The sequence below is a fragment of the Betta splendens genome, chromosome 21 (genome assembly GCF_900634795.4).
Source record: "Betta splendens chromosome 21, fBetSpl5.4, whole genome shotgun sequence".
Classification (NCBI taxonomy): Eukaryota; Metazoa; Chordata; class Actinopteri; order Anabantiformes; family Osphronemidae; genus Betta; species Betta splendens.
The window spans coordinates 3,041,617-3,064,656 of NC_040899.1; the positions used below are offsets into that span (position 1 = coordinate 3,041,617).

Here is a 23,040-nt window from a genome sequence, read left to right on the forward strand (position 1 = left end):
GCGTGAGAGATGAAACCAAACCGACTGTAACACCACTCACATCCTTTGATCCGAGTTTAAGATGCAAACTCTGGCCCTTTTCAGAGAACTATCCTGTGAGTGGCTCCGATGGGAAGACGGAGTCGGTGGCCAACCTTCAGCCGCAGCCGTCGCTCAGCTCGCTGCAGTCCAGCTCCCCCGGTCCCAAACGCTCTGGGAACACTCTGAGGAAATGGCTGACCAGCCCGGTGCGGCGCCTCAGCCACGGCAGCTCCGTCAAGAAGCTGCCCAACAGCAAGCAGAAGAAGCCCGGTAAGACTGGACTCAACGCACCAGTACTCCAGTTCCTGTGTTTGGCCTCGATGACTATTTGATAATGAGCTGCTTGATTGATTGACAGGACCTGGAAGTGGACGAGACGAAAGCAGGAAGAGCATTGACCTGGGTCGGCCCGAGCACGAGCACTCCCTGCAGGACGACGCCATCGATGAGGTGAAACAGAAGGCAGATTTTGTCCTTTCTGAGTGGCGGTAACATGAACTCTGTGCTGGTAGCAGCTGGTCAAACAGCATTTATTTGGCCTGTGTTCTGACACATCATACAGTAGATACCGTTCAGCTGTTTGATGGCGGATCCACCCATTACAACTGAACTTCCTCTTTCTATTTTGGAGAGATTTTTATCCGACTCCCACACAAACCTGACACTGAGATCATTAGTTGATCTGGACTCGTCATCAGGGCTTATCAGAACCACAAGAGCTGTGACTCATCAGCCTTTAGCCATGACTCAGCAGCTTCGGGTTAAACTGACACACAGATAGTTTGTAGGAAACGTCGTCTGATCTTTGTGTGAAGGGCTCATGACATCATGTCTCAGACACAACGCAACAAAAGCAGAAGCTCATTAATGATGTGTTGTCGGTTGTGACCCTGTCCCTCAGCGAGTCCTCAGTAAAGATGGCACCATCCTGTCCAAGGCGTCGTCTGGGATGCAGAGCGGAGGCGAGGAGGAGCAGGACGAGGAGGCCCCCACGCCTCTGCCTCCCCCCATGGAGATCATCAAAGACGACCAGGTGAGAGCGAGACGCGTCTGCTGATGTGACGCTGCGTGTGTTTGAGTGCGTTTAATCTGGTTTAAACTTAAACAGCTTGTTTGACTTTCTTTGCTTCCTCCCTTCGTTGACCAATATCTGCTGCTCTTTGTCCCGTTTCTTTACTATAATGATGTAAGCAGTGGTTTCTTGCTGTAATGTTTCTTCAGCTTTTTCCACCTTTAACTGTTCTTTCATCTCTCCCCGTTGCCTTCCGTTGCTTCTCGCTCAGTCTTCGTCCTTGCTAACGTCTGTGCAGCCGTCGTCCGAGGTGCCCAGCGCCGCAGAGCTGGTTAGCGCCATAGAAAAACTGGTTAAAACCAAGATGGTGAGTGTGGAAAGTTGTGTAGCCAGCCTTATGCTCCGGACGTGGCCTGAAACCGTGTTGATGCAGTAGCTTCACTAGTTTGTGTATTTGGATTATGAATTTTAATTTGAATATTATTATAATATTCTTATTTTATCTTTATTTAATTTTGTGAACTGAGGACGAAGCCTGGTTTTACCCTGACCTCACGCTTACACACCTGGAACGTGCCCAGTGCAGCCACAACCCTGAGAACACTGTAACACTGACGGTCTCTCCTCTCCAGATCCCAGAAGCGTACCCAGGGTTCTCCTGTCCTCTGACTCCGCCAGAACAAACTCCCGTCCAGCCTCGAAACCCTGAACTGGAGCAGAGAGCCAAAGCTATGCGAGGGCGCATGTGAGTGTCTTCACCTCAGCTGGAGGCAGTGAAGGTGTTTCCCTCTGATGGTTCTGATGTGATTGTTCTGCTCAGGTTTGTTCTGAACGAGCTGATTCAGACAGAGAAGGACTACGTTAAAGACCTGGGCATTGTGGTCGAGGTGAGGAAAACCACTGTGAGAATAAAATGTGTCCACAGAAGCAACATGGTTTCAAACAAATATATGAAATGAAAAAGGTTTCATCTGTGTGGAGCTGCATATGTGAAAACTGGGGACAGTCAAAGAAAAAGAGTTTTATCCTTTCTATTGAAGCAACACGTGTCCAATGTTGCAGGGCTTCATGAGGAAGATCGAGGAGAAGGGAATACCTGACGACATGAAAGGAAAGGACAAAATCGTCTTTGGGAACATCCACCAGATCTACGACTGGCACCGAGAGTAAGTTATGGTCAGAACTGCCCCCGGGAACGTTTGTACTCGTTAACTACTCACTCCTTTGTTCCTTAGTTTCTTTGTAGGAGAACTGGAGAAATGTCTGGAGGACAATGAACACCTTCCTGAGCTCTTCATCAAACATGTGAGTGGGACACGTGTGATTATAATGAAATTATATTCAGACTTGTTCTTGGTTAAATACCTGAAATATAAATCTGACCTGCAGGAGAGAAGACTCCATATGTACGTGGTGTATTGTCAGAATAAGCCAAAGTCAGAGTTCATTGTAGCGGAATATGACACATACTTTGATGTAAGTAACATTCTGACTCCAAAAACGACTAATAATCCAACATAATGTGAATAAATAATGTTCCTGGATGGGTTTGGTCTCCAGGGGGTCCAGCAGGACGTCCAGTCCAGGTTGACCATCAGTGACTTCCTCATCAAACCCATCCAGAGAATCACCAAATACCAGCTGCTGCTGAAGGTAGAACACACACATCCACTAAAGGCTGTCCCTGCTGGGATCTGCCCTTCATCTGCAAATCTGAAATAAAAGCTTGCGTTGCCTGAAGGTACAGCAATAATTAAAGTGATGAAGCTAATCCCCTGGCTCGTGTCCACCGGCTTCACACAGCTGGAAAGAACATAAGTTAGAAATGTCCCAGCAGTAAATAAAGACACTGGAAATTATTAACATAAAGTGTTTGTTATTGGATGAAGTCATTTTGCTGTAATTGTGTGGAGACTGTATCACTACAATAGAATTACAGACTGTTCAACATTTGCTCCCAGGACTTCCTGAAGTACAGCTCCAAGGCAGGATTGGACTGTGAACAAATTGAGGTAAAACCACCTCCTTCAGCCAGTTTGTCTGAAACCAGGACTTTACGCTACAGGCTTTAAACACGTCTGTGTTGTTCTTACAGAAAGCAGTAGATTTGATGTCCCAGGTCCCCAAACTGTGTAACGACATGATGAACCTGGGTCGACTGCAAGGGTTCGAGGTACACTGACTTCCCGTTGGCCGTCGGCCTGTGACCTGGAGCCGCTGCTGAGCGCTGTGATTCTGTGATTGTTGCAGGGCAAACTCACCAGTCAGGGGAAACTGCTGCAGCAGGAAACCTTCTTCGTGACAGAGCAGGACACCAGCGTCCTGTCGCGCTGCAAAGAGCGCCGGGTCTTTCTGTTCGAGCAGATCGTCATCTTCAGCGAGCTGCTCAGGAAGGGATCGTCCACGCCCGGGTACCAGTTTAAGAAGAGCATCAAGGTGAAGCAGGCCATCAGTCAAGCAGTGAATGGGCACATGAGCCCCAACGTGAAGGCACTAAAGCTGCTGCTGCCCCACAGGTGTCCTACCTGGGCCTGGAGGACAGCGTCGATAACGATCCCTGCAAGTTCGTCCTGTCCAGTCGGGGCTCGTCTGAACGCTTCACCCTGCAGGCCGCCAACGTGGACATCAAGCAGGTTTGGGTCGGACACATTCAGCAACTCCTGGACGCTCAAAGCAACTTCCTGTCTGGTGAGAAAACACCTCAATGAGTGTCTATGATTGTTGAAGTGTGTGGTTGTGGCTGAGCTTCAGACAGCGTAGGAGCTGCTGCATCTCACCCTTTGCACAGCTTGTTGCCTAATCCATTTGTTGCAGAGCAAACAAGATGCAGGAGAGGAAGAGGAGAAGGTCGGACTCATTGACTGTGACTCGACAGCCAGCGATTGAGGTCTAATTATTTATCTGTGTGTGTGTGTGCAGCTCTCCAGTCTCCTATCGAGTACCAGAAGAGCGGAGGAGGCTCCACCTCGTCACTGACCAGAAACCGCTCAGCTTCAGGGAACAGAGCCGGCGCCTCTCACAGCCGGCCGTCTTCAGCTGTGGGGCTCGGTGACAAGGAGACGGAGCGAGGGAGGAACCAGATGAAGGTGTCTACCTCCAACGGGGGCTCGTCGTGCTTCGACCCCAGGGTGAGCAGGAAGACACCGCACACTGACTACATGATTTGATCATCTCTGCAGCTAGAAGGTTTTGGGGATGTGCAGCTCTTTACATGAACCATAGGCTGCAGCAGACAGCGAAGTAGGTCGCTGTATGCGTTTGCTGTTCCTGTGTCTGAGCAGCAAGGACAAAATCTGGGTTACTGCAGTTGAGCAGCCAACTGTTTAGGGTAATATATAATGTGTATATATATAATATCTCTGCAGCCTTTGTCTTTCTGACCACCTGTGCTGCCTGCAGGAGTCTGGACTCACTCCACCCTCTGCCTGCCTCAGCATCGTGCTCCAAATAACACTTTAAGCTTGTTTTTGATTTACTGGGAGGTTTAACCTGGAGCACTGTTTGCACCTGAAAATGAGCTGCATCTGCTCGCCTAAATTAGATTCCACCTTTATTACGTTGTGAACAGCATGTGCTCATGTAGCAAAGAGCCGTTCGCTGATGCTCTGCATTGTCACTGTTCCTCCTCCTGCTCCTTGGTCCTGATTCTGCTCCAACCCAGGTTGGGATCGGCTGTGAAGGCATCGCAGCCAGCAGGACTGTGCTCCAACCCTCATAGACAAACCGTAACCTTGCCCTCATTTGTCCTCGTCCTCTCTTCCTGCATCCTCTTCATGCTTCGCTCCCCTCCTCCACACCCTCCTTGTGTTTCTTGCCTCTTCTGTTCTCCGCCCCCCTTTCCTGTTGCTCATTAGGACAGTGACGGTGGCTGCAATGGGACCTCGTCCACCATGGTGGTCACTCAGGACTACTCGGCGCTCAAGGAGAACGAGATCTGCGTCAGTCAGGGGGAGATCGTCCAAATCCTGGCCACCAACCAGCAGAACATGTACCTTGTTTTTCGGTCGGCCAACAGTCAGTCGCCGGCCGCCGAAGGCTGGGTGCCGGGCCACGTCCTGGGCCCGCTCACTAAGTCCATAAAAGACTCGTCCTCCACGTCCTCCTTCCCAACAGCAGTGGCTGATGCCAACAACATCAAGTAAGTCCCCCCCCTCCACCCACGCAGTACTTTTTACCTGCAGACAGATGCACTTCTGGGCACAAAACCAAGCACTTGGACTGGATGAGATAATTGAGGTGACTCTTTTTTGTCTCTTTAATAAGCTCCTAACCTAGTTAGTAACTCCCTTCACCTTAAAATCCTCCCAATTCCTGCAATAGTCCGTTCCTCCTACTCCCTTCTCCTAAGTTTTTGGACCTCACAGGAGATTGTTTTTTATTTTACCTTCTAACTTCTTGCTTTTTGGGGCGAATGTCTGTCCATCTTACTGTCTGCTAAGCTGCTGACAGATTGATTTCTGAGCCATTGTCACTTAACGGCTCAGTGACAACTACGAGTGTGGATTTCATACAGATAAAACACACACACTTATAGACTGTTGAGTATTGGGGACTTGTTCTGATTAAATAGACTGGATAGAAAATGTTGTAGCTGACTCTGGAACCGGGACAGAAAAATATCAACACTCGTGGAGCTAAAACCGAACTCTTATTTCCGTTCCTAACACCCTGCTTTTTCTTTCTTTTTTTGTATATTTTCTCTCTAATGTCTTTTTAAAACAAAAGATAATCACCTGGGTCTTTCAGGTGAACTCAGTCTAGTTCTCCGCAGTGGAGAAGATTTATTTTGTTGTCTGTGGCAATCTATACAAAAATTTGTGTTTGTTCCTCTTGTTATGTTTCTGCCTTGTTAATTATTATTTTATTTTATGGACAAAGTTGGATTTATTTCCTCAATGTTGATTTTGTTTATGTCAGCAAGTCACTGTACAAAAGGTAATTTTGTTTCGTTTATTTCAACTGACACTCTAGTACATTCCTGTTAAAAAATCCCTTTTGCACTATTTAAGAAGAGAAAAAATATGAAGTCAGGTTGTGCAATATGTTTCATTTAACAGCAGTCAGCAGTGTACTGTTGGTAGTCAAAATAATAATTTTAAATATGTAAAATAAACATTTTGGATTTGAGCATGGGTTAGCAAAGCAACGTAACGGTTAAGTTGTTTTGTTGTGCGTTAGGCTGGAGATGATTGACAGTTTGTAGTTTTTAATATTTGTAAATAAACTACCACGGTAAACATGAAAACGCGCTGTCCGCCTACTTGCTTGCTCCTTTTCACACAGGAAAGTGTTTCTCTTTATCAGACTTGAAATTAGCGTGTATGAAAGTGTTGTCATCTGCATAGAGGAAGATCTGAAAGTAGGTTTAAAAAAAAAAAAAAAAGGAATTCATTATTCTAAAATATACCAGAAGAGAGTCCTTATCTGCACCTTTTCCTCTTATAATTTATGCTGTTTGTTTTGTGTTGTGAAATTTCCTTTTGACCTTTTTTTGTTTTATTTTTTACTAACCTCAACGGTGACACTCCACAGAGGGTACAGATTTAAAATCTGAAGGTTCAACTGGTGAGAGAGGCAGTAAGTTAAAGCTTAGTAAGTGCAACCCTTGAAAAATAAATTCAACCAAGATATCAGGTGGTGAAAAAAATATTTCATCATCAACAGAAATATAAAATATGACCCCCCCCAAAAATAGTAAGAATTGCAAACCATGCTGTAATTTTGCTTAATTGTGTCTGAGACTGTAGTCATTTTGTAATTTTGTTTTTTTCCTCGTGTTTGTGTCAAATGTTTTGTATTGACTTAGTCAGACCTTGTCTTAAACGCATATTTTTACGTCTATCATTTTGCACTTTCCTCTTTGACTTTCAAATATCAACAATAATGCAAACTACTACTATGATAGAACAATATATGACTTGAACAGAACACACAAATTGCTTCTTAACCAACAGTGAGCGGAGCTTAAAGTGTTGTGATGTGTTACAGGATGTCTCTCTATACTCCCTCACATTTCTCTGCCTCTTCATCCAGTCTAATCTCATCTGTCCATTAGAGTCACACCAGGTTTGCTCTGTCCTGTCCTGCTCCTCAGTGGACCAGCAGAGTCTGGCTGTGGTTTCCAGGCAACAGCGCCCCTGATCCTCTGCAGCACATAAACACAAGCTCACACATGTAATGGAGGAAAGATGGAAAATCGGGGGAGACGAGAAAGTTTGTTTGTCCCATGACTATAATCGACTAAAGCATCCACTCGTGCGAGCGGCAATAAAACCGGAAGCACAGCGATTCAAACTCATTATTGCTTCCTATAAAATATTCATCTTCCTCCACAGTTGCTTCTGCTCATGAACTTGCTGTCTTATACCACAATTAAAAAGAATAAAAACATTCACTATTTCACATATTCCCCAGATAACTCATCTACAAGAGTTCTCTAAAAGACCAAATACCTAAACATTACAGCATCAGGGTATATTTTAAATGTTCAAAATGTTGTTAGTCAGTCAGCTAAGAGTAACAAGCCTCACTTGACCTTTGACCTGACCGCTGTCAGGCCACTGCAGCCAGACTTTGCTGGACACCACTGGGCTTCTCTCTGACTGTCTGGTTGATGTTTCTCGTTCCTGTACTGCACAGGAAGTCTCTGTCGTGGAACACGCTGCGTGCCCGGAAGCGCGCTGAAGCTAAGGACATCTCCTCAGTGGGGGTCAGAGGTCAGGAGAACGGCCTGCACCATAAAGCTAAAGAAAGCAGCGCCGCTCCCCTGCTCGCCTCCCCGGCCTCAGGGGTGAAGGGCAAAGTGAGTAACGCAGGCCGACAGCGCACGCTGCTGATGTCGTGTGTGCCCAACCCCCCTCACCTGCCCCGCCCACCCGGGTTCCACTGTTCCTAACCCTGTGTGTGTGTGTGTGTGTGTGTGTGTGTGTGTGTGTGTGTGTGTGTGTGTGTGTGTGTGTGTGTGTGTGTGTGTGTGTGTGTGTGTGTGTGTGTGTGTGTGTGCAAAACCAATAAACACACAGGTTTCTGTGTCTCGGCTCCTGCCGTGGTTCTCAACCTGCATCTCACAAACTGTTGAAAATACTTTGGGAAAAGTTTTAATTGAACATTTCTGATAAATGTAGATTTACTATTTATGTACAGTACACCACTACTGAGAAGCATACTGCTGATCTCTGTGAAGGATAAATGTAAGGAGCTTAAAGTCTAAAAATATTCAGGGACAGTGTAAATAATGGTTGAGAACCACTAAAGGTAAAAAAAAAGTTTTTTTTAACCTTTTAGTTTTCTCACAAACCCTCAAATGCAAAGAATAAAGTCTGCTTCCTGTTTGTGTTGTGATTTATTTTACTCCCTCCTGCATGGTTTGAAATGCAATGGCTGCTTCCACCAAGTGGGGAGAAATGTAACTGCAGGGTTGAACTCCAGCACAACTGAATCTGCAGCTCCCCTCAGCTGTTAGAAGAAGCTAATGACAGTGTAATGATTTGCTGTAGCTTCCTTTTTCCACAGCATTTGAGTGACAGATCACCTTAAAGCTAGCTACTATGTATGTAGGCTGATGTCATTTGAAGGAGCTGCAGTGTAACACGTCTGCTTTGACCGCTATTAAATATGATTTAGACACAAAGCCTTGACAAGGTCGTAAATCTCCCAGGTGAGTATCAGCAAGAGGTTCCAACCAGGAACCTGTAAAAAAAAAAAACACGGACTCTTTGTCGTCTTCTGTTCTTTCCCATCGTCTGCCTTTGACGTAAATGTTCTTCTTTTCATCCTCCCTCCTTTCCCCCATGACTCTGGGTCTTTGTCTTCGTTTTGCTCCTCCCTTCCACTCTTTAAATGCATCTCCTTCTCTCCATTGCTTCGTTCTCCCCGTTTCCACCAGGATGTTCACACTTCAGATGAGTCAGACTGTGATGATGACCTTGACCCAAAGACGGGCATGGAGGTACTTCCTCACATTAAAAGTGCACATCGGCGTCTTTGCTGCTTTCTCTGTGTGCAAATCTGCTTAAACAATGCCTTTATCTGTTTTCCAGCTTCTCAACCCAAATTTCATCCAAGAAGGTAGGAGAGAGAGAGCGTGTTGCAAAAACTAAATTCTAATGTTTTATTTATGTAACTGAACTTTCGCTTATCAGAACAGGAGTACGAAGGTATTAAATATTAAGTTCATTCAACTCTATTAAGTTGAACTTGAAGCTTATTAGACTTCCCAGAATGCATTGTCTGGGTTCGACTGAACTTGGGGGATGGAGCTGAATCGATGAATGTTTGGTCAGCGTGTGGTCGACTGCTTCGATGTTTCAACATGCTGTTGGCTGAAGCAAAGAGCCCAACGCTCACTAAGGGTGGAGCAGAACGGACAGTTTGACGCGTTCCCTGTGTCCAGTGGCTCCAGAGTTCCTGGTCCCGCTCTCAGACGTGGTCTGTGCCTTCGGGGAGACTGTGGTGCTCTGCTGCAAAGTGTGTGGACGACCCAAACCCTCCGTCACCCTTAAAGGCCCCGACCAGAACGTGGTGACCAGTAACAGCCGCTTCACCATCGACATAAGGTACCAGCAGTTCCATCGCCTTTCCTTTCTCCTCCTGTGCTTCTGTTTTCTCCTTCTCATCCTCCTCCTCCTCTTCCTCAGGGATACCGGTGACATCTTGCTGAAGATCTGTAACCTGATGCCTCAGGACACAGGCATCTACACCTGTGTCGCCGTCAACGACCACGGCTCCGCCTCCTCGTCCGCCTCTATTAAAGTGCAAGGTAACGCCTGGATGAAAGGAGGGAGTCGTTCTGTATCGAACTCCTTGTGTTAGCTTCTTTGCTAACTGTGGCTGTTTGGACTCTTTGCAGGTATCCCAGCAGCCCCTGGGCGGCCAGTGGCCCAGGAGGCGAGCAGCACAGCGGTGATGGTCCACTGGCCGCCTCCAGCCTCCTCTGCTCACTCTGTTGTCAGCAGCTACACAGTGGAGTACAGACAGGAAGGTGTGTGTGTGTGTGTGTGTGTGTGTCTGTGAGTGAGTGAGTGAGTGAGTGAGCGAGCGAGAGACTTGACGTTATGAACCACATCCAAACGTCTTCTCCTCCCTCTCCCTCAGACTCGTTGCTATGGCAACAGGTGGCCAGCAGCAGGGAGGAGTGTGTCCAGATCGACGCACTGATCCCCGGCGGTCACTATCAGTTCCGAGTGCGCGCCTCCAACCACTGGGGTGTCGGGCCCCCGTCCGAGGCCTCCAACATGGTCACACTGCCCAGCAGCAGTGAGTTTATGCGCAGGAAGGAGAAAGAATCTAAGTTTTATGTTTCATACAGTGGTGACAAGGATAAAATTATACCCAGCATGCCCTTTGGTACTCTGAATAAGCAGATATTTAATAATGGTAAAACTGAATCATTTGTCAGATCTTCATATTTTCTGTTCCTTGTACATTTAATATAGTACTGTATGTGTGATCTAAAGTGTACTGGTAAACATCACTGACCTTTAGAGGTTTTGATGTCCCTTATTCTCAGGTGTCTGTGTGTTTTCCCATCCAGACTCTGGGTACGATGGGACAGGAATCCAGTGGAAGGAAAACTTTGACTCAGTCTTTAGTGAGATCTCTGAGATCGGCAGGTAAAATGTTGCCTTCTGTTAATTAATCCCAGATTATCTTCATAATGCGTGAAACCAGAAGTTTTGATTTTCCCTCATTTCTTTCCCAGGGGACGATTTTCAGTGGTGAGAAAATGCCTCAACAAGTCTACAAAGAAAGAGGTAGAGCCTCACTGACTTGTCCTGGTTGAAGCCTGTTGGTCCTTTTTTTAACATCTCAATCTATTGATTATTAGGTTGCAGTGAAGTTTGTAAACAAGAAGATGCAGAAGAAGGAGCAGGTGGCTCACGAGGCCGATATTCTCCGTCACGTCCAGAATCACCAGCTGGTGGCGCTGTTGGACGTATACGAGTCTCCCTCCGCTCTGATGCTGGTCTTGGAGCTGTAAGTCGGCCGTAAATCAGTCACCACCAGCACGAGTTTCCTGATTTAACAGTGACGGTTCCCAAACTGTGTGCGTCAGGCTGGAGGACGGGCGCTTGCTCGACTACCTCGTGGCCCACGACGAGCTGATGGAGGAGAAGGTGGCGTTCTTCATCCGGGAAACACTGGAGGCTCTGCAGCACCTTCACACCTGCAGAGTGGCACATCTGGACCTGAAGGTGAGCTCCATGGAGCAGGTGCTCAGACCTTTTTGAGCCATGTTAAAACGCTAATGCGCATTAGTAAGCGAAGCTCTGCTGTGATTCTCTACTTCAGCCCGAGAACATCATGGTGGACCTGCACGCCCCCACGCCGTGCGTGAAGCTCGTGGACCTCGGGGATGCGGTGCAGCTGTCCGCCCACCGCCGCTACGTCCACCTCCTGCTCGGGAACCCAGAGTTCGCGGCTCCAGAGCTCATCTGCGGCTCACCCGTCTCCGTGGCGACGGACCTGTGGAGCGTTGGCGTCCTGGCCTACGTGATGCTCAGCGGCGTTTCCCCGTTTCTGGACGAGTCGCCGGAGGAAACCTGCGTCAACATCTGCCGCCTGGACTTCTGCTTCCCAGACGAGTACTTCAGCGGCGTGAGCCAGGCCGCGCGCGACTTCGTGTCCTCGGTGCTGCAGCAGGATCAGAGGAAGAGGCCGAGCGCCACCTCCTGCCTGCAGCACCCGTGGGTGGGTCGCGGGGGCGCGCACGGCGGGGAGCACTCCAAGACGCCGCTGGACACCACGCGGCTGGCCACGTTCATCGACCGCAGGAGGCAGCTGCACGACGTCCGGCCCGTCACCAACATCAAGGGGCTGGTGAGCAGCAGCATGGGCAGCACGCTGTGATGGGAGGAGGGCATCTGACGGAGAATCAGAGCCGGGTGGGAACCTTCTGGCCTCTAGATGAAACCTGAACGGGGAAACGAGCTGATTTATTAATGTACAAAATTTTATTGCAGACTAATTTATCGTCAACTGCCACATACTGTAAGAAACGTCTGATTTAGAGCCTAGACGCCCATAAGAACCCAAAGAACCCAGCTCCAAGGTAAAAACAACCACTGTGACCGGCCACCGTGGCAACATGTGATTATATTTACATTAATAGGTTTATTTTTACAGAGAATAATATATTTATGGAACGCAGCTGCCCATCAGCGCGTTCAGACCCGTGTTGGATTCTCTAGTCACACACTAAAGTTGACCTTTAGCAAACAGACCAGCTCATTGTCAGCCATGTTGAACCATTGGCCAATTTACCTGAACGTCAAACAGCAAAGAGGCGAAGGGTTTGTAATAATCTACAACGATCTAAACGAAGACGAAACGAGGCTGATCCGAACCAGAATGCTGTACGTCAACGGCAGGCCAATGATTAATGACCAGGTCTCACCCAGAAGTACTACAAAGACTTGATCCATGTTACTGCACAGGAGTGAAATCTCTGCTGAGCCTTTGGAGGATGCTGCAGAGAACTCTGACCTTTTACTCGTTAGAACAGTAGTTTAGCCAACTCTAGTGCCAGTGCTGTGGTGACCTGTTAAGAGTAAACTAGTAAAAAGTCAATGTTACTGAGACACTGTCAGTTGTTACATGTTTTCAGTCAGTCTCATCTTTCCTGGGGTCGTGGGAACAGAAGTGGGACCGGATCAGGACTGAACCTTGCTATGATGTGTCCTTTATTTATTGGATGTTTCTCTACTTGTGAGGCCTCCTGTTGCTCTGCGGGCCTGGACCGAGCCGCTCTGTGCGGCCGCTGAGCTGCAGCAGCGTTTACATTCTGAATGGTTTTATGGTGAACGGCTTGAGGCGTCGTCAGCTCACCTGGACCTGAAGTGCGTGGACAGTCATGGAACGGAGCGATGCTGAGCGCGAACCAGGACACGGCATTTGTTCATATCACTGTTTACAAGAACTGGCTTAGATAGTTTACAAAGAGTAGAATAATCAGGGAAAACCTGCATGTGACCATCATCAGAGCCCAACAACGCAGACCTGCACCGGCCTGAAGGACGTTGGGACGTCAGGGCGTCAGGACCGCGGTCCACCAGCCGCTGCCAACGACTCCAGCTCCGCTAGCGCTCCTTCCTCTGGCTTGTACATTAGCTAGCAGCTAGCTAGCTAGCAGCTGGTTCGCTGTGTCCGACTCTCCTCCGTCTCCTGTTTCTACTGACGAATGTAACTTTTTGTAGAATGTGTTCTGCCGTCACAAGTGCTGCCTGCTTTCACCCATTTCGCCCATTCACACGTCCCCTAAATAAGCATTTAGCGTGCTACAATAGGAAGCATTTAGCTCATGCAGCCGGGGATGCCGAATGGTGCAAGGCTAAGAATCAGCGATTATCAGTGCGTTTCAGTGCAGCAGTGAGGACGTTTGTCATCAGAACGGCAGTGTTCAATCCAGTCATAGCGTAACAGTCACAGCTCATGGTCCCAATCATTGAACCTGTAGGTGTTGAGCAGTTAAAATGTGAGCGTTGTATTTATTCTTATGATTCATATTCTATAATGTCTTATTATGTCTTGTTGTCTATTTTGCTCCCTCGGCCATTTGAATGCACTTACTGCACCTGGAAGTCCGGCCTTAAAACGCAATATTTAAGCTTTACGGAGGTCTGGGTTTGAGGGCAACCACTGATGTGATGTTTGTTTGTTTTTTACTCTTTTACTGTTCCTGTTATTTTCTGATTTAAATCTCCTCCTTCCCTTCTGCTGAACTGTAACACTGGTGCTTAGACTGAAAATGGCTCATGGACAGATTCACATCATATGATGGAGTGCTTGTAAACACTATGTAAAGTAGCACAGCTTCAGGTTTTGATGCAGGCTTTTACTTTTTGGAGGACATACGGAATTTATCCACTGGTGACTGAAACCACATCAAATCTCAAAATGAAGAATGTTCCAATTAACTGGCTACTGAATAAAACCATGTTAGCCTTTGAACATATGAGGCAGTTACTGTTTTTCTTGTGTTATGTGACATTTGTCTGAACATACGAGGTTTAACGCATCTTCAGTCCTGAAGAGCGACTTGTGCTGATACCAGTTTAATGAGATACAGTAACTTTATGATGCCTGCTGCTGCGTCCTGCTGCAGCGCCGCGCTCCTGCCACTAGGTGGCAGCGTGCTCAAACCTTTCGTGCACGTTTCTATGTGTCCTGGCTCAACCATGTTGAGATGGTGACACATGGTGACACATTTGTCCACACCAGACTTGAAAACAGGCTCGTTCACTGAGGTCAGTGAAGGTTCAGGCCTCTGTCCAAGCAGCGTCCTCATCAGAGTTCACTGTTCATTAAAATACGTGAACAGATTCACACGTGAGTTCTTGTGAATATGGACTAATCCCTTCATGCAGGTTCAATTTGAAAATTGCATCAGCAAAAACTGATGCAATTGTTGTTTTGGTCTCTTATGAAACTTGTCTTGGAGGCGTAATCACGCTTCTACTTCACTTCCGAGAGGGATGATCTCTAGGATGGATGTCATCGTTTGCCGAAGCCTCCTGTGTCCTGCTTTGTATGCGAGACCTCGTCCACACAAGGCAACGACCCAGAAGTCTCCACTTCAGAGGAAGTCAGTGTTCAGTTTGTCTTCAGCCACTTCTCTTTTCAGAAAACTGGCCATTTGGCTTTTGGAGCAACATGAAAGTCTGAGCCAGTACAGTGAGAATGAAGCAGCTTTGTGGGATGAGGAAGGCGTGGAGGAGGCTTCAGAGCGAGGGCTGTGGGGGGTGTCGCGCTTTGTATTGGTGTGTGTGCAGAGGGTTTGTGGGAGGTCACCCCTCCTGCCAGTCATGCTTAGCCGGCATTAGCGGCCTTTCGCAGAGTTAACACGTCGGTACAACGGCCGTTTTGTCTCAACGGTCCGACCCCGCCTCCCGCCCTCCGACTCCAGGACCCGATGCCAAATAGTGCAAAATCCCTCCTGCTGTAAACACACACTGCAAAGTCAAAGAACGTGGAATAAATGCTCAACTCTTCATTCACTGCTCTTCGTATCTTGTTGGAAATATTATCATCTCTTCTTTTACCTCCTGTTAAATTTTGTAGTGTTGTGTGCATCGTCTGCCTGTCTTTGTCTCCTCCCGTTTATCTCCATTTCTTTCTTCATTTCAACCTGATTCCCAGCACTTGTACTAAATGGTAATGAATGTGAATGAGAAAGTGTCAGAGCATGTGTGGAAGAAAGGCGAGTGTGTGTGTGTGTGTGTGTGTGTGTGTGTGGTGTGTGTGTGTGTGTGTTTGGGGGGTGTACTGCTGCGAATTTTCAAAATCAGAATCAAGCATTTAAAACATTAAACAAGTTTTATGGCCAATATTACAATATATTTTAAACATCACAGTTTGACTTGACTACACCTGCAGCAGCCCGTGGCGTTTCCTTCAGGAGAAGGTGGAGACCAAACATGGAGCTAAAACAGAGAGGGGCACAATGAACAAGGTTTCTGCTAGAGGTGAGTGGTTCCTGATTATGACGCATGCTTCTACTCACTGCTCAGACTCCTGCAGGAAAGAGGTGCAGTAGTGTTTGCTTTGTTTATGGGTTTTAGGCTTCTTTGAGTGTATCATCATGAGCTTTTAATCTTAAAACGAACAACCCACGCCTCATTTATTAAAATGTGTGTTGTTTGTGCTTTGTTTGTGTAGTAGTGTGAGTAGAGTTCAAACCCAGAACGTCATGACGGGCTCAGGCTGTTGGCTGGATCTGCTCTGTGTTTACATGTAGCTGGTCTCTGAAGGATGCTTCCAGGTAAAATAGCACAGTAAGTTTCCCTTCAGTCCTTGACTGTTTTTGCACCTCGTCACCAAACACAACTAGTCCCTGAAGCTTTGTTGACCCTGCAAACAGGGTCAAAGGTCAACCCCTGGAGTCAATGTCAAGGACAATCCACTAGGCTGCTGCAAACACAAAACTCATATTCACACTTGAAACTGGCCAAGTGCTGATGAAGTAATTTTAGGTTGGTTGAGAAAATCATTTATGATCAAAACTAAATTCTAGAAGTTTTTTTTACATGTATTTGTCATAAATATATGAAGCGTTAGGGCTACGTTCAAACTATCTGTGCTTTGGGGTATTATTATTAATTTTACTCAATTTTTTAATTTTACTGCTTCAAGAAGCAGTTATTGTTTTGTTATGTCTTAAACAGAAAAATGCCAAATGAAATATAATAATTATGGATTGTGAATATAAATGGTGTCTGCTTGAAAACACAGTCAGAGGTCAAGAGATTAGGAGGTCAACAAGTGTTTGTGAGAGACTTTGTGTGCAACTCTGTCCAAACACTGTGTGTGTGTGTGTGTGTGTGTGTGTGTGTGTGTGTGTGTGTGTGTGTGTGTGTGTGTGTGTGTGTGTGTGTGTGTGTGTTGGTGGGAAAAGGCGTCCTGCGACCGTTTCACTAAAGGCTCCTACATCCACAGGCCCTTGATATGGTAAACAGCCACATGAATGCAGACAAAAGCATTAGAGCACCTTAAAAACACAGCCGCTCTTTTCTTTGGCTTGGGAAGCTGCAGACGAGGGGAGTTTAGGAGGAGGAGGCCTGGGAGGAAGGAGGAACCGCAAAGGTCGATGATAGTAGCGCATTAGCCTTGTGTTCAGGGTTTTTAATAGCGAGGCAGGACTGAGCTAATGAGATGAATGTACTCTGATTCTAACAACCTCGTCCTCGTCATCTCTCTTCTCGCTCCTTCCGCTTCTCCAGCCTTCGCCTCATGCACCTTGACTTCCACTTTCCCTCCTGTCTCACAGCTGGGCTGCGTGTGTGAGCTCCAGTCACACTGTGAATAAATCATAGTAAAAGGTTCCTGAATAATTCAGCGGCGGGTCCAGACACCAGATGTGTGTGTAAAGATAGAGCATTTATTGTAGTTGAAGTAACTTTGTTTATCATTGGCCAAAGTCCTTAATAAAAGCCAAACAGCACAAAGCACTTTACGGCTTTGTGCTGTAAAGTGACCGAGCCCACCTGCTCGGTCCTGATGACTATGAAGACCGCTCAGCAGGAGGAGGTCTAATCAACACGTGCTATTCTGCTGATCTGGCCTCAGACCGTTCCTCATTCGGCCTCGTCAGCTGAAGGACTCATTCTGATGTCACGTCAACCAGCACCAAGTCCGGACCTGAACTCGTCAATGAGTGGATTTGCTAAAGCCAGTAAAAGACATTTGTCCTATTTAAGCTGATTTGGCCATTTAGTTTCTTTTTCATTCATTCTTTGAGCTTCAAACACTTTGATGCATTGATGCCCATCTATCATCACCCCTATTAAATTTTATCACCACATTAAAACAGGCAGGTGGTGTTAAGGTTTTGTTTCCAAACATTACAAGCCCCAAAGCGCCACAAAGAACTACTGACCCCTGTAAAGTCTCACCACAGGCTCAGCAACATGCGCTTCATGAAGGATTTATATGTATTTTATTTAAGCTCAGTGTGTGGTTTCAATAGTTTTACTAAATGCCAGGAAAAAAGCACACGTGTATATAATGATCATATCCAGAGGAAGCTGTAAACGAGAACCCACCTGATGCTGAGGAAAAAACGCAGGACACGAGCCAGCCGGGTTCTGTGCAGCACATGAGGCTTTATGTAAGAACATAAACTCTAGAGGTGAGAGAGCCACAAACGCCTGAGGTTCCGTGTTTCATCCCAGGACGATGGCGCCGGGAATGAAAGCGCTGACCCACAGCCGCTGCTGCAGGTTATTTGCAGTGGAAAAAGTGTAAATGAGGATCTGGCCCGAAAGACGGCATTAAACGCGGTGGAGATCCGCTCACGCTCAGTGAATCAGAGGAAGGAAACACGGCCGTAAAGTCTCACCTTCGGTTCCGAGCGAGAGACAAACGTGTGGGGAGGAAGTTTGATGCCAGCGGTTTTTACACAACATCTGTTTCACATGTTGACTCTTGTCACTCCATTAAAACCCTCCGTTCTTTCCAGGCTGAGCTCCATAATAGTGGTGCGCGTCACTATCAGGCCTTCAGCCTCATCTTCAGGACATCAACTCAGATCATGATGCTGGAATGTGTCGATCACAGCTTCTCCTCCAGAGTCACGACACTGATCCACGTAGAGGATCTGTGGGATTCAGTCTGATCCCAGTGTCTCTCATTTCATCTTCAGAGTTTTGCTTTTTGACATCAAACCCTTTCACCTTTGAGTGTTTAATGCCTTTAGGAATTTTTATCACTGATCCTGTCCATATGTTCCAGCTGAGAGTTCTGCTTGTTGCTTGATTGTTAGATCTTCTCCATCTGTCTATATATATTACTCTCACAGCTTCATAGAAGCACTGTTGGCCGCTGCAGACATACATGTGTGGACTGGGAGGCAAAAACGCAGCAGATTCTTCACTTAGCAGCAGTTTGGGCCCAGCTCAGCTGTCAGATCCCGGCTTTGGACCGGCCCAGCGGTCCTGTACCCGGCGTATGGCAGCCACATGTGGTGACGCTCCGACGAGTTGCAAAAGTAAAGCGAATAAAAGCCGACGGCAGGTTCCTGATTAGTGTGACTCAGCCGCTCTGAGGAGCCAGTTTCAGTTCATCACAGCTCCGTTTGTCAGACTTTGTTGTTCTGTTACACGTCGTTCTGTTTGTTGGCTCACAGAGACTCTGACACATCCTGGGCCTTTAAATCAGCTGTAAGGTGAGTGTTGGTGTGTAGATTAACACAGGTCAATTTAATGAGGGAATAATCTGTAGACAGAGACAGAGCACGGACATTTGTCCATCCAGGTTTTCCAGGCGTTTCCAACACACGTAGATCAGCTCATCTACATGGAACCGCGTCCTCGTTCCGCGACGATCCTCCTTTTCTCTTTTCTCTTCATCTTTCATCTCCATTTTCTCTCCATCTTTTCTCTTTTCTCTCCATCTGTGTCTTTTATAACCCGGGGTGTCACAGCTCCGTCGGCTCGTCTCTATCACTAACAGATGCTGTGTTGTTCTTGACTGGACTTAATAACAAAAGCAAAAAGTAAAGATCAAATTAGCGGGAAGCGAGTGATTGGCAGCCAAAGCGAGCTGGTGCAGGAAATGGAACTTGAATTAGACGAAATGATTTGAGGACAGATTCATGAAGACGGCGCCTGGGAACGCAGTGTGACTGGTACAGATGTGTGACGTGGACTCTGAAGCGTAATGGAGCCCTTTGAACAGTGAGGTAAAGAGATGAAGTCAGGCTAAAAGTCTGGGATTCATGGCTCGGTCCCTTTGATCAGCTCTCTATCATTATAAACATGATATTTATGATGTGACAACAGATGTGACTCAGTGTGAGCGTGAAGGACATTATTCCAACGCTGCTGGTGGAAATAAGAGAACTGTAAAAATCACAGTTATTACTTTACTGCAGCCTGAACAAACTCATTTATTATTAATCAATCAGCGTTATTTATAAAGAACCTTAAAATCAACAAAGTGCTGAATATAGACAAACACTAAACAAGATATTTAAAGGAACAGACAAAATAAATGTTAAAAACCGAATGAAATAATAAAAATACAGATAAGAAAATACAGATAAGCCGCTGAAAAAGCTTGGTCACCTCTGGACTTAAATACACCAGGACCAATGAAGCGACGCCAAGGTTGGAGCAATATGCTCTGGCTTTTTTGTACCAGTTAGAATCCAGGCAGCAGCGTTTTGGACCAGCTGTAGTGACCTCTGTCTTGGTCCAACATAACAACTGAACTGTGCATCCAGTTTTAGCTCGGTCCAGTCTCACACCCAGGTTTGTTGCTGGAGATTTCAGATACCTGCTTAAAGCACCCAGGTCAACCTGGACTTTGGAGGCATCGTCCAAACAGCGTGACCTCAGCTTTTTTATCACTAAAAGGCAAAAAGTTCAATGACATCCATGCTTTTATTTGTAACATTTGAGATGTGTGGAAGAAAGAAGACGGACACTTTTTTTCCTTAAAGACAGATGCATTAAAGCCTCAGAGGAGAGAGAGGCGATGAGGGACATGAACAGAAATAAGTTCAGGCCCTGTACTGTCTGTGACCTGGGGCAGCGTGCATTATATAGCATAGGACGACTCCAGCCATGCAACATTGATGCCGATGCTGAGTGTGTATGTGTGACGGGAGATGGAATAAGAAGCCAGACCTCAAACCATGAGTGGAGCCGTTAAGAGCAAACAGTTGCTTCACAGTTCAGGCGTCCATCCATGATATAGACAGGATACAGTGGATACAGTGGTTACGGTGGATACAGTGGCTACAGTAGCTACAGTTGATAAGGTGGTCACAGTGGCTACAGTGGTTACAGTGGTTACAGTAGCTACAGTTGATAAGGTGGCTACAGTGGATACAGTGGTTATAGTGGCTACAGTGGTTACAGTGGCTACAGTGGATACAGTGGCTACAGTGGTTACTGTGGTTACAGTGGTTACAGTGGCTACAGTGGATACAGTGGCTACAGTGGTTACTGTGGTTACAGTGGTTACAGTGGCTACAGTAGCGGCAGAAGAAGAACCAAATGGGAGGAAAGAGATGAAAGGAGGCGTTGGATGTGCTGAAAGCCAAGCAGGATTAGAGCAGACACAAAGACGGGGATGGAGAGATAAGATGAAAAGCTGATTGGAGGAGATGAGGTGATGCCTGATGACAGGTCCACAAAAGCAGGAAGCAGGTCTGATCAGCCGAGTGACGCTGGAGGAGACCTGAAAAGCTGCAGCTCTGGACCCGGGCTCATCCGGACCCGGGCTCAACCGGACCCGGGCTCATCCGGACCCGGGCTCATCCGGACCCGGGCTCATCCGGACCCGGGCTCATCTGGGCCCCGGCTCATCACTCCTGTTCCACGGCTCATATTTAAATCGTGACACGTTTGTATCTGTGCAAACATCCTGCATCTACGAGCACCTGCTATTGTACCTTCATCTTTGAATTATTATTATCCTTCTAGACATAAATCCCCCAACCAGACTCACAGAGATCATTTGCTTGATTCCTCTATAATGAATTGTCTGATGTCATTCTATTACTGTGACGCTGACGACCTGTCTCAGTTGATCCCACAGCATCTTTCAATAGCAGCAACAGATGGAGTCCGGATTCTGGATCAGAGCTGGTCCTCGACTCATCGTGACAACAGACAAGGTCGCGTCTCTTTAATCTACGTCTGTTATTGGATGGAGAGAACGCGCCCTTTGCTGCACGGTGTGAACGTAAAGCGGCAGGTCTATATATAGACGCTGTCTCTACCACGGTAGAAGGAAGCGCACACCTGGTCTTTAAAAGCCACGAAGCAGCGTGATGACGCTTGATTCTGCAGCCGAGCCTCCTCTCGCTCTGAGCCTCACCTTAAAACCAGGACATGAACTAAATACCCTGCACTTCCTGCCTCGGACGCGTGCAGCCTCTGGGGACAGACAATCCTACCTGTGACCGGGGCCTTCTATCAAATATTGAAGGTGGCCGTCCCAAGATAGCCTTGATAACATTAAAGCAGAGCAGTGGTTCTGCAGAGGCTTAAAGTGACTTTGACTGGTTCAGGGACATTAGCTCTCTGCTGCAAATGCACGTAATAACTGCAGAGCAGCGCGGCGACACCTCCTCCTGTGTTCAGATAGATGGAGGCCAGAAACAGGCACCTGTGCATGTGGGAAGAAAGTGTCCTGTGATTCTCCATCACTGGGAGCCGCTTAGATCAGGGAGTGCGCCTTTAATCAGATTCTCCTCATCAGAGAGTGGTCATAAATATTAACTTTAATAATTCACAGACAGGTTCAAGCAGAGTTCTACAAACCATAATCACATCTCAGCTGTGTGTGTGTGTGTGTGTGTGTGTGTGTGCGTGCTTGGTTGCACATGTATGAAGGAAACTAAGGGCTGATGTGTTCTGTTAGTGATTACTGGGGAATGAATGTGTATTTCACTTTTACGAGACAGCTGAACATATTTAACATCTAACCGCACAATACCAATACCCCCCCCCCCCCCCACTCACACACACACACACACACCCACACCCGCAACCACCCGTTCCCTACCACATGCCTCCATCTTCCTTCGACCTGGAGCCTGGTGAATCTGACAATGAAACATCACTATGAACCCCCCCCCCCCCTCGTTATTACCAGTGATATTATTACCATCTTAGCAGTGACAGAGCCCAGTCACTGACTGTGTCACGCCTCAGTGAGCGTACAGTGTTTGCTAATTTGTTATCTGTAGATCAAAACCTGTGTGTGAGCCTCAGGTGTCAGTCTGAGGCCCAGAGGCTGATGGATCCTTCACCTGCTGGTGTGTGTGTGTGTGTGTGTGCGTGTGTGTGCGTGTGTGTGTGTGTGTGTGTGTGTGTGTGCGTGTGTGTGTGTGTGTGTGTGTGTGTGTGTGTGTGTGTGTGTGTGTGTGTGTGTGTGAGATCCTTTCTTTGATATAGGAGCTGGATCCTTCCTGCCTCACACACTCAGCGATGCCCACAGACACAGAGTGTTGGACCCCTGCAGGCAGCGCCACATTGGACCCGGCTCTGATCCTTTGATTGACACTGTGATGTAAACACTGGACAGACCCATTAACCTCCGGTGTCAGGTTGCTCATGACTTCTGCCACAGAGTGTGGGAGTGAGGAGCCGAAGCAGGAAGAGGCCTCATCCTGTCCCCGGGCTCCTGCTCTTAACCTGCTCTGTGAGCTGTGCACTAATGACGAAGCGCTGCCTACACGTGGAAACAAAGCAAATCCAATTTAGATGCGTTTGTCCTCCGTCTGTGCTTCACACCTCGACAACAGGTTAAAGCCCTCGTTTAAGGTCCGTGTCATCACTGCAGACGAACTGCTGCTGCTCAGTTACATCTTTTTCACCTCAGTCGTCTCCATTCGTGTCTCCTTCAACCTGTTCTGTTTTTCCTCCTCACTCTCTGAACCTCTATTTCTGACCCCACTCTCTCGCTTTCCGTCTGGCAGTCTAGACAGTAACAGACTTGTGGTTTTACTAATTCATAGTAAAGTTGGAGGGTTTTTTCAGATGGCTCAACTTTGTTCT

General features: G+C 47.1%; 1 protein-coding gene across 5 annotated transcripts in view; it reads left to right on the forward strand.

Annotated features, from left to right (window-relative positions):
- Nucleotides 1-13,981, forward strand: part of kalrna (kalirin RhoGEF kinase a) — a 63,186-nt gene extending 49,205 nt beyond the window's left edge. For 4 of the 5 annotated variants that reach the window (XM_029135788.3, XM_029135791.3, XM_029135792.3 and 1 more), the window contains 28 exons: nucleotides 85-291; nucleotides 380-471; nucleotides 923-1,054; nucleotides 1,305-1,400; nucleotides 1,666-1,778; nucleotides 1,854-1,920; nucleotides 2,096-2,199; nucleotides 2,269-2,338; nucleotides 2,423-2,509; nucleotides 2,594-2,686; nucleotides 2,995-3,045; nucleotides 3,129-3,206; nucleotides 3,284-3,469; nucleotides 3,550-3,721; nucleotides 3,953-4,161; nucleotides 4,888-5,171; nucleotides 7,673-7,835; nucleotides 8,919-8,981; nucleotides 9,073-9,100; nucleotides 9,426-9,588; nucleotides 9,670-9,791; nucleotides 9,882-10,013; nucleotides 10,127-10,288; nucleotides 10,566-10,644; nucleotides 10,734-10,785; nucleotides 10,860-11,008; nucleotides 11,088-11,226; nucleotides 11,324-13,981. In XM_029135788.3, the coding sequence (XP_028991621.1) occupies nucleotides 85-291; nucleotides 380-471; nucleotides 923-1,054; nucleotides 1,305-1,400; nucleotides 1,666-1,778; nucleotides 1,854-1,920; nucleotides 2,096-2,199; nucleotides 2,269-2,338; nucleotides 2,423-2,509; nucleotides 2,594-2,686; nucleotides 2,995-3,045; nucleotides 3,129-3,206; nucleotides 3,284-3,469; nucleotides 3,550-3,721; nucleotides 3,953-4,161; nucleotides 4,888-5,171; nucleotides 7,673-7,835; nucleotides 8,919-8,981; nucleotides 9,073-9,100; nucleotides 9,426-9,588; nucleotides 9,670-9,791; nucleotides 9,882-10,013; nucleotides 10,127-10,288; nucleotides 10,566-10,644; nucleotides 10,734-10,785; nucleotides 10,860-11,008; nucleotides 11,088-11,226; nucleotides 11,324-11,881 (3,851 nt within the window). In that variant the 3' untranslated portion in view covers nucleotides 11,882-13,981. The remainder of the gene's footprint in view (nucleotides 1-84; nucleotides 292-379; nucleotides 472-922; nucleotides 1,055-1,304; nucleotides 1,401-1,665; nucleotides 1,779-1,853; nucleotides 1,921-2,095; nucleotides 2,200-2,268; nucleotides 2,339-2,422; nucleotides 2,510-2,593; nucleotides 2,687-2,994; nucleotides 3,046-3,128; nucleotides 3,207-3,283; nucleotides 3,470-3,549; nucleotides 3,722-3,952; nucleotides 4,162-4,887; nucleotides 5,172-7,672; nucleotides 7,836-8,918; nucleotides 8,982-9,072; nucleotides 9,101-9,425; nucleotides 9,589-9,669; nucleotides 9,792-9,881; nucleotides 10,014-10,126; nucleotides 10,289-10,565; nucleotides 10,645-10,733; nucleotides 10,786-10,859; nucleotides 11,009-11,087; nucleotides 11,227-11,323) is intronic. The other variant, XM_029135790.3, reaches the window with a different exon arrangement.
- Nucleotides 13,982-23,040: the final 9,059 nt, after the last annotated feature.